Here is a 10,908-nt window from a genome sequence, read left to right on the forward strand (position 1 = left end):
AATGTAAAAAGTAAAGTTTCGTCCCTTTTTCACTCCAAATTCAAATTTGCAGTTGATTGGACGCATCAAAGAAACTATCGGATATCGCGTATCTGTGCAGTTTTAGAAATATTTGGTTAAGAATATGTTTATCATGAGAGATTGTATGACAAGTTTTGATAACATTTTGACATATTTTGATCATTTGAATGTGACAAGATGAAGAATTGGACTATTATTGACTTTTTTTTTGGGATGAAATCATCCATAACTCACAAGATACATGTTGCTTGCAGTTAAGTCAGATTATTATTATTTTTTCAATCTCAACATTCTTATCTTTATATTAAATATTTAGTTACTTTACATCGCTTTATAATATCTAATTTTGAAGAATTTGTTTCTATTGTAATGTAAAATTCATTTCCAACTGCTTGCTTTATCAACAGTGCACTAAACCATGCGGCGGAGGCAATCAACGGCGCGTGGTTAAGTGTTTGGAGTTCAACCTGCGCGACAAGTTACTGCAGGAATCTGGTGGTTGTCGCTACGCCGATCGACCCACATCCTACCGGGTGTGCAACGAAGAGTCCTGCCCCGTATCGACTGCACCTCCTGCCACCTCAACCACAACCAGATCGACAACGTCCTATACGACCACCCTGCCCACCTCCTCCTCATCGGTCGATCCGTACTACGAGGCACGATCCGACATGATGTCAAACGATGAAAACTGTCGCGACGACTTCCCCAACTGTACGATAGTGGTAAAAGCGAAGCTATGTAACTACGCATACTACAGCCAGGCGTGTTGTCAGATGTGCAGAACGCGACAGAACGAACTGTATTGAGAGGCAGAGTTGAGGCCGGTTGAGTACTTTTCTAGCACTATTATTAACAACACAACACACAACACAAACACGAGGCTGCGCAGACTCTGGGGGCGTTGCACGCACACTCATACTGCGTTCATTACTAATTAAAAGTTGTACCACGGGAAATGCAGAGTTATCATTCGTTTTCGTTTAGTTGGTGCTACATGTCTGAGGGTAATTCAGTAGGTATTTCCTAGATTTCCATCAATTCCATCAATTGTTAGCTCCAAACGAAACAACACCGTTGGACAGTATTTTTCATTTCAACAGTCTTACAAGAACAACCCCAAACGTTATTGGTGCAGGATCGATAGTACTCAGAATCGAACAGTAAAGTCATTGTTAGTATTAACTCAAAATCAAAAGATTAGTTGCATACAGTGATGAACACATACCTAACGACACACATCATTATTTGTGTTATCATAAAACAGACAACTGACCGGCGGCATGTACCAGCTTTGGTACACAAACCAAATCTTGAACGTGTTCATTTTTCTTCCGTTATGAACCAATTAAAACAGTTATCCAGGAATCAATTTTTAAAAATCATGTCTAGATTTTAAACATAAGCAAAATGGAAGAAGGAAGGAAACATGTTGAGGCTGTTTGATTTCGCTCATGGCAAAAGCATGATGCGGTAGCAGTTAGATATTTATCAAAGAGAAATAACTACAGCTTCACATCGTTACACATCAAAGAGAACATCATTATTGTTAGTAAGTATTTGCGACTAATCAAACAACAGGGGAAAATGACAACTACACACACACACACATACACAGTACAGCCGCAACACCAGATCGACAGAAAGAAGCGACGGATGGGCAAAACTTTTCACTCACTGTAACTATAACATAGATCTCCCTTCTTTCCAATAAAGGTTTGATAACATTGGAGTTTGTTATCTGTCTTCAATGAAACGAAAGAAAGTACTACAAACCTTCTTCTTTTTTTATAGTAACAACGACCTATGCAATCATGCAGTCCGCGTATACAGGCTTTTGGGACTTACAAGACTAAGTACCACGACAAGGCTTGAACCCACGACGGACACGTTGTTAAGTTGTGCGACTTGTAGGTTGCACCACGAAATTATCACGAGCCATTTTACTTTATTTTATAGCGACTATCTTCTTTTTAGATGATACTTTTTAAAGATTTGTTTAGTAGCATTGCAGGGTTTCTCACTTCATCTGAAGACCGTTGCCCCCATTCTCGAATCGTTCATATAAGAACAAAAAGGCTAACGTTTCGGTAACTGGTTCGGCTGTCTTGAGATAAAGTGTGAACCTCTGTATGACGGCATTATATCGTTATCATATCATCACGTAATCGATTATTTTTTAAAGTGAAATAAAGCTAAACAACAAATTATTTTATCAAATAGAACATTAGCAATTTCACTACTTGCTACAAAAACAAATGTGCAGTCTACCGAATTGATAGTTAGATTGCGTTAATTAATTACACATTTTTATTTTGGCTCTTTCAATTGTCTCCGCTTTCCCAAACTACTTGTTTTTACTATGGTAAATATTATTTTAATCTCCTTGCTCCTGTTAAATATTTTAACAATCATGATCGATTTATTTAAACTTATAAATGCTTCGCCTTCAATTTTAATACTCAACAATTTTTTAAGTAAATCGAAGAAATGTTTAAAAGCTAGCAAAGTATTATTTCATGGTGTTATGTAGTGAGGTAATATTGAATATATCGGCTTATAACAGTGACTGCGATGGTCAGGTAACCGGTGCGAATGGTAACCATCAAATTACAAAATGTAGGTTTTATCACAACTCTTTACTTAAGTTTTCTTCTTCTTCTTCTTCTTTGGCTCAGGCCTGCCTCAACCAACTTTTGAGGTTGGCTTTCAGTGACTTAAGGAATACCCCCCCCCCCCCCCACCCCCCCTAGCAGGATAGTCAGTCCTGGGTATGGCGTCATGGTCTATTTGGGGCTTGAACCCATGGCGGGCATGTTGTTAAGTCGTACGAGTTGACGACCGTACCACGAGACCGGCTTAAATTTTATTAATTATTAATTTTCACTCTATTTACTGTGTTACTCTAATACTGTGTTTTTAATATTTTATTTTAATTATTATTTGTTTTTGTATTGCTGTGACCAAATGAATCAATTTTTCTTTTTTTCTGTTACATAAACTATGTGAGACTTTAGATAATGAATACCCTCTTTCGGTAGATGGGCTTGGAGAACCTGACGTTTTGGATGATGTCTAAATACTTGTTGATTAAAAAGTATAATTTATAGTAATTTCATTTTTTTACATTTTAATCATGTAATATATTTTTAATGCATCTATTCTATATTGCCTGACATACTATACATCTGAATAAAATAATTTCGCGATAGTAAATTCTAAAACACTATTGCATAGTTATCCCACCATACCAACCAAACCTTAAGGACAGCTTATTTTGCGAGTGTTTTCACTTGATTGTAGACCGTTTTCACCACCCCCACCATACTGAGGACTGTAACCGCTATCGTGAACACGGTCATCATCGTTATGCCCTCGGAGATGGTGTTCTGACGGTAGATTTTTTTCTCATACGCCAGCACGATCGCCACCATGCCCAGCACGTAGCACACCGTGCCGGTTAGATAGTGGCCCAGCTTGGAGTAGATCGGTCGAATGCGTCGTCGAAGCTCGGGCGCAAACAATGCCATCAGCCCATTTACCAGCGTAAGGGCGAGGAATGCGAGCGATACAAGCCCCACGATACTGTGCGTCGACGAAAAGTGTCGCCGGTTGGTGGACTCGCGGAAGTAAATCTCGAGCGCAATGCCTACCACACAGCAACTGCAACCTACCACCTCGATCAGCCAGTGGACGGTGCGCTTGTGTGAGTGGGTGAGCTTCTGCGTCCAACCGTTGCCACTGTACAGCAACACAATCCCTTCGGCCATTAGTAGATGGTACTGTTTGTTTGAGAGGGGGATGACACACACACATACAACATTGCACATTAGTGAACTTTATGCACCTTTCAAACTCATCCCCGCGATCAACGTCCTACCCCGATTAGCGTGAGAAACACGTGCCAGGTGTACAGCTTCTCGAATCCATTTATCCAACACAACCAGCTGGTATAGATGCAGACTACCCCGATCATGGTGTGGTTGAGCGTGTTGAAAATGCCTTCCATCATGCAGATCCACTCATTTTCTGCAGGTTTCTTCTTGTCCGCTACAAGTTCTTTATCGCTTGCGGTAAACATGTTTAGCACTTGTTTGCCTATTTTGTCATTAAACAACCTACACCACTTCCGACACACGATCGATGAGCCCAATCAATCGAATTTGCACAACCTAAGCACAAGTATCACATAGTTTCTATTTCGCGCACCACTTTTCAAATGAATCCGGTACGATCATCGGGCAGTGCTTTTGTACCACAGACAATAGATCGATGATAACAAGGGCACAGGCAAGTGTCCGATTGTTTTGCCTCTGTTCCATCAACACCGACACACGCTAAACTCATTTATAACACTGTGTTGGTCGAGTGGTGTTACGGACGATTATTATCAGTAGAACGTGTGCTAGATGCTACGTGAGCGACTAAAGCCTCCGGTTTCCGAACCGATACGCCCTCGCGTCATTCTGTCTGCAGCCGACGAGTTACGACGGGTTTGTGTTTGTGTGTATCTATAGGGCGAAATTGGAACCAATAGGAATTTGGCCATATCATAAAACCAACTCTTTATCGCAGCATTCGTGCCGAAGCTCGATAGAGATTATTTTGACGAAAAGTGAATACATTTTAGAGCCTACATTAGTGTAGGGCAGAGATCGGCAAAGTCTGGATCTGACTGTGTTCTTCCGGGCCGGGAGAACATTTTTGCATGTAATCTTAGATTGGTGCAATTTCTAAGATTCAAGAGTCTAAACATCTAAACAAGATATTAGGTACTAAACAGCTCTTCTTCTTCTTCTTCTTCTTCTTCTTCTTTGGCACAAAAACCGTTGTCGGTCAAGGCCTGCGCCTGTACCCCCACTGCTGAAGTGGGCTTGGCTTTCTTTGACTTATTGTTACCATAGCAGGATAGTCAGTCCTACGTATGGTCTATTTGGGGCTTGAACCCATGACGGGCATGTTGTTAAAGTCGTACTAGTTGACGACTGTACCACCAGACCGGCCCTTAAACAGCTCTACAAATATTTTTTGAGACGAAAATATGGAAGTTTTGTGAGAAAATATAAGCTAATACTGACAATTATCGCTCGCTGCATGATCGGGATTAAATGTTAATAGATGGGTTAATGGGTAGATGTTTCTAATGTATAACGCTCTCCTGATGTGGTTCTTAATCTAATTGTAACACTTCATCTAACACAACACAACATCTAACACTTCATTTTGTGAACTTTTTATATGTTTTATTTTTTTCGCTTGAAATACGTTTGATTTTATCATATCTTTCTTAATGGAAGCTTAAATGCCCCATGTTTTTGTAAGATTCTGAACCGTGTATTAGTTATATGTTCGGCCCACATTGTGATATTCTCGTTCGTTTTTAAGCACTATAATTAGGGCCAATTCCTAATAAAGCTTCTTGTTCATTTTATATTTTATCACAGTACGATATTTTGTCCTTTCTTTGGAAAACTCGGACTGGTTGGAAATCGATCTCTATTCCTTGGTATTCCTTGGCTATGAACTCACTCATAACATAGACGCTAAAGTAGGGACAAACTCAAATTATATGAAATGTTGATTTTAATAATATGTATATTACAAATGACTCTCATACATATTAAAAAAATAAAAATTTTCATTGAACATCAAAATTTTAATTGACAAACTTATTTGAAAAAAAAAACAAATGCATCTAGGGTAAATGTACAAAAAGTGGTGGAATTTGTAGGGGCACAGATGTGCTTTAATAGATTTAATAGATGCCACGAAGGTAAATTTAAGAAAATTTTAACACATAGCAATTGAAATATGTTTTATATTTGCAATCACAACCATTTTTACAATAAAACACAACACAACAATAAAAAGATACCTAAAAAACTGTTTATAAATGGAACTTAGTTGTTAAGCTGTTTTCATATGAAAAGCTAGAATAACTGCCATAATATTGATTTCTTATATAATTTTATCCCAAAAAATTAATCAATTTGAGTGATGAAAATTATAACTAATTGATTCAAAGTTGATTTTTCGCTCAGCTAGAAATGCGAATGCTGGTCTTTTTTGACAAATTACTTACAGGAAACTAATTTCTGTTGCTTATTTTTGTGAAAACTATACAAGATGTTAAAATACCCATAAATCCCGAAATCTAAAATGTCATGTTTTTACTGTTTTTTATCTATAACCACTTTAGGAACATGCCTGTTTTGTGTACCTATAATAAAACACACTCAAATGCGCAAAAATATGGTCCAAAGTCAATGCATTTGAGTAAATCAATAACATTTCATCAAATTTATGTTTAAAAAATAAAAATTGCATTGTTTTGTGGACATCTACAGCGTTAACAAACATATGAGTTTCGTTATGAAATCCTTAGGATTTTGGAGAAATGGTGACACATTTAACAAAATAATATATTTTTTCTGTCACTGTGTAACGGAATATTCCCATTTATCTTAAAAAATCTTTGTAAATACAGTGAACCCTCTCTTATTTGAGAGGCGATGGGACTGTCGAATAAGAGGGGTAAATTACAGAGGTGGAAAGTGAATGAAAGGTCCATCCAAACAAGAAAGAGACAGAACATTTAGTATGCAGCCTTAACTGTTGCTATAGGAAACTGCGAACAGGATTGCCAATTTGAGCATACATCATTCAATAACCATGGCAACACCATACACAAATAAAAGGGACACAGATTTCAGAGGTTTTCCAAATTAGAGGTACAAAAATGTACTGGAAATCAAGGAACTGTGCAAAATGTTCAAATAAGAGAGGTTTTTCAAATTGGAGAGGTGTCAAATAAGAGAGGGTTCACTGTAATCAGAAAGCATTTCACAATAACATAAATAACTGAATTACTCTGAAATTATCGTATGGTGCACATTTAATGCAATACCGCCACTATTCGTACTATCTCTACAATAGGTACATTTACCCTATACATGTTTTTGTGATATACGACGAACATTTTATTTATTTTTGTTTTTTTCCATGCTTAGTGATTATCAAACCCATTGAAGATTGATTTAATACGAAAGGATAAAATCTTGCAAATGCACAACACCGATTTATCGAGCTAGTACTTAGATTTGATGGTTTCTGAACGCTGAGATCACATAACATTTACATTCCATTACAGCCTACAATATGCCCTAAAATAAGTCACTTCTATCCTTTAGAAAACATACCCCTATGAGCTCAATATACTCCGAATAAATGGAACATCAGTTATGTTTCAAAAATGACTGTGCATTTTTTTGCTCATCTTTATTACACATCATTATAAACACCGTCGCTTTGTACCGCATTGGACCAAGCACTTGCTATTTTTTTAAACAGTCCTAACAAACTTACCAGCACCGTTACACCTAACGCTATCGTAAGTGCAAATCGCGTTTCTGGGAAAAAGTGCTCCCTAAAAATACGCTTCTCATATGCAAGCGCAAGAGCGACCATACCCGTCGAAAATCCAGCCGCTCCAACCGCACGATGGATGCGGTACAGCCACGCGGGTCTAACAAATTGGCGCAGCTTTGGCCATCCCAACAAAGCGACCACGCCGCTTACCAGACTGACGACGACTAACACTACCGATAACAGTCCCACGATTGAATGCACTGTGGCGAAATGGTTGTGTTTGTGTTTCATTTCTCGATTGATGTACTGTAGCACCACACCTGTCACGGCAAATGCACTTGCAACAGACTGCAGCAGCCAGTGAATGGTTTTACGGGTGCAAGAAGCAAACGGCAGCAACGGTTGTAGTACCCGCAGCGATGAGATTCCTGTGGGCATGATTAGATGAAACTGATATCGATAATTATTAATCACAGCTTCACACAGGGCATGGTCGCCTTGAACTTACGCCTATTCCCGTTAGAAAAAGATGCCAGGTAAGCAAACTGCCCGATCCATTGCTCCAGCAGATCATAGCAATTGAAGCAGTAGGGACAATAATGCAAATTGGATAAATAACATTCAATACAACTTTTAAAACGAGCTTCTTCAAATATGACCATGGCTTCAACTGGTTTGAGCTATCCTCTTCGATAAGTAAACGATTCATGTTGTTTCCACCAACAGCTGAGCGAGCACTGCATGCCGTTGGTAGAAAGACGTTTAAGCTTTTGCAAAGCAAACCATGGAATGCGTACAATAACCGGGGGGCGTATCGCAACGCCGAGGCTCAACATTATCGTACCAAAAGTTAACCCATCAGGAGTCAGCACTTTTTAACGTATTCATCATAAATTAACAATTATCCAAGATAATGTAAATACTAGCAATAGATAACTTCTTGAAATAGTTCCAAATTTAGCGCTGATTAGCCATAGTCAGCAGTGGAATGTACAAGCATGCTCGATGCAACGGTTATTTCAAGCTTATACCAGTTCTGGCTGAAAGTGCCACAAAACTGACAGCATTCAGCAGCTGTCAGTGAAAGCCAAACATAAACAAAACGTCGTTGACGTTGTCACAACACTTTTTTTTCTCTTTTCCAATGTACAAAAATATTACGGAAGTGTAGGTTCGCCAGCTGCCGTTCTTTAGCACGCCCCACAGATGCTGCTATTATCATGAACTACAAATTCGATACCAGTGATTTGACGCGGCGTCTAAAGCGAACGTTCGATGGGAATCTTTCCTACCGTAAATTGTTTTTGCTTCTCTTCGTGTTCGCCGTTATTCTGCTGTACATAGGGCCATCGTTTCTGCGATGGTTGTTTGGCAGTACGGAACCAACGCGAGGTACCCGCTATAGGAAAACGATCCAAAATGTTTGCTAAACAATAATGTATTACCGTCCTCCGGCTTTTTCAGATCAATCGATGCGTTGCATGGACGATCGGTTGACTCCGTTCTATCTGCAGAACCTCGAGTACAATGTAAACATTCGCCATCAGCCGGCTTATCCGCACGAGCATGATGCAATTCCGTACGTGGGCAATGGATGGTTTGGGCTGGAAGTGCAAACCGATGCACATTTAAACATCTTTCTCGGCCGTGCTCTGTTGCAGCCCGTTAATTTCCATCCCATTGTTAGTGTAGCAAGCGCCGGTCAGCAGGAAAGGGAAGCGACCGTCGTCGAATATCTGACCGGCATTGTGCACCGATTTCAGTGCTTTCCCGACGGTTATCATGTATCTTATCAATACTACGCGCATCGTACTATGCCATCCGTGTTGGTGCAGGAAATTCAGCTAACAAACACCAAGAACCAACTGATGGACATCGAGCTGATCGTGCCGCGAATATCGGACTGGCCCTCGGCAATTGTGAAGAATGTTAAGCTGCAGCATGGCTCCGCTATACTGGAATATCAGGTTATTACGGGAATGGTAGATATGCTACCGATTGCGGGAAACACGGACGACAAAAAGGTGCGTGTCGTGTCCATCGTGGCACGCAAGCTGCCCCGTGTAATTACGCTCAAGAAACGGGGCACCACAAAGCTGGAGCTACTGCTTACGGTCAACTACTCGGAGCCGATACCACGTGACAAATACACGGCACAGAAGGAGACGATCGAAAAGCACGCTATCGAAGCGATGAATCGAGCACTGCTGGCAGCGGAGCACGGTGAGCACAATGCGTACCACAACTTCAAGCGTGATCACATTCGCGTTTGGAGCAATCTGTGGGAAACGGGATTTCACATCAGCACCTCCAAGGCGGAGAACACGCTGAACGGTAACAACATCAATGCGACGATGTATGCCGTCATCTCGCAGGCCAGAGCGTACGAATTTGAACAGTCAGTAACCAATGGCAGAAAGGAGGAGATAGCTCGCTCACTTACCTACGCGGAAGGGTGCTACGACAGCTACCATACACTGCAGGCGGAAAATCTATGGCGGCCGATGACTTCGTTCGAGCAGCTAAATACAGTGGTCGGCTCGTGGATGTTAACGCTGGAAAAGCAAGGATGCCACAATCTCATCAAGGCGGGTGCAAGCGGCCTCGTGCAGGCGATGGTGCTCAGCTTCGGCGGATTCCGCTTCAGCAACCAGCACCTGGAGTTGAACATTCATCCGAAGTATCTGCACCGTGATTACGATTTCCGGCGCTTGAATTACGGCAACATGACGCATCTAAACATTTCGATTGCCGTTAGGGATGATAACAAGGCCGTTCTGTACGTAGCGCTAGATCGATCGGATCGAAACTACTACGCCTGTGATGCCGGTTGCTTGGATGATCCGGTGCAGTTGCGCCAGTCGAGAAGCACTTTCCCCGTGAAGCTTACCGAGCCGGTTACCTCCATACTGTACATAACGTCGGACAAGAAGCACATGGAAGATTTGCGGCACGCGATCCACGTGAAGGAGGTGGTGGAAGCGCCAGCCCACGAGCATCACGTGATTGCGCTGCATCGACATGGCCACCATCTGGGTGGATTACCGACTCTGTTTTGGGTTTCGATTTGCGTTATCATTATCGTGTTTCACGTATTTCTTTGCAAGCTCATCGTGAAGGAGTACTGTGAACCGCCAGACAAGATGAAATACCGCTACAGCAAACCTTAAGAGGTTCATTTTTTTTTTTGTAAATATTTAGTTTTTCTCGCGAAAAGATTCCCAGTTAAAATTGTCTTCAAAATTAAAAGTATTCACGTAGCGCTGTGTGTTAGCGTTATGCGCGGCACAGAGCTGCACACTGATTTAGCATATAAAATCAAACGATTTGCAATATTATGCGCAATAATACAGAACAAAAAAAAAGTGAGCTGTTGTAAAGGCTTTGTAATGCACCAGGATGAATTAGTTCTGCTACCAAATAAAAAAAAAACCAGGCGAATATAGCCCAACATTATTGTGCTTTTCAAATCGGGCCCAAAATCATAACAAATGGCAACCCTCTGCCAACCTCGTCAAA

The 10,908-nt window shown here is 40.7% G+C and overlaps 3 protein-coding genes across 3 annotated transcripts in view; 2 read left to right on the plus strand and 1 right to left on the minus strand.

Annotated features, from left to right (window-relative positions):
- The window catches only part of LOC120954926 (thrombospondin type-1 domain-containing protein 4), a 93,067-nt gene extending 91,314 nt beyond the window's left edge, over positions 1-1,753 (plus strand). The window contains exon 12 of the mRNA XM_040375273.2: positions 429-1,753. Within this exon, the coding sequence (XP_040231207.2) occupies positions 429-830 (402 nt within the window). The 3' untranslated portion in view covers positions 831-1,753. The remainder of the gene's footprint in view (positions 1-428) is intronic.
- Positions 1,754-3,047: 1,294 nt separating this feature from the next.
- LOC120959447 (transmembrane reductase CYB561D2-like) lies at positions 3,048-4,351 on the minus strand. Its single transcript, XM_040382834.2, has 2 exons — positions 3,902-4,351; positions 3,048-3,803 (listed from the first exon to the last, which is right to left on the minus strand). The coding sequence occupies exons 1-2, from the start codon at positions 4,100-4,102 to the stop codon at positions 3,294-3,296; spliced, it is 711 nt and encodes a 236-aa protein (XP_040238768.2). The 5' UTR covers positions 4,103-4,351; the 3' UTR covers positions 3,048-3,293.
- Positions 4,352-8,522: 4,171 nt separating this feature from the next.
- Positions 8,523-10,840, plus strand: LOC120956440 (uncharacterized protein KIAA2013 homolog). The gene is made up of 2 exons (XM_040377908.2): positions 8,523-8,781; positions 8,854-10,840. Exons 1-2 carry the CDS (start codon positions 8,610-8,612, stop codon positions 10,557-10,559), a joined length of 1,878 nt encoding a protein of 625 aa, XP_040233842.1. The 5' UTR covers positions 8,523-8,609; the 3' UTR covers positions 10,560-10,840.
- The last annotated feature ends 68 nt before the right edge of the window (positions 10,841-10,908 follow it).

This window comes from Anopheles coluzzii, chromosome 3, assembly GCF_943734685.1.
Source record: "Anopheles coluzzii chromosome 3, AcolN3, whole genome shotgun sequence".
Classification (NCBI taxonomy): Eukaryota; Metazoa; Arthropoda; class Insecta; order Diptera; family Culicidae; genus Anopheles; species Anopheles coluzzii.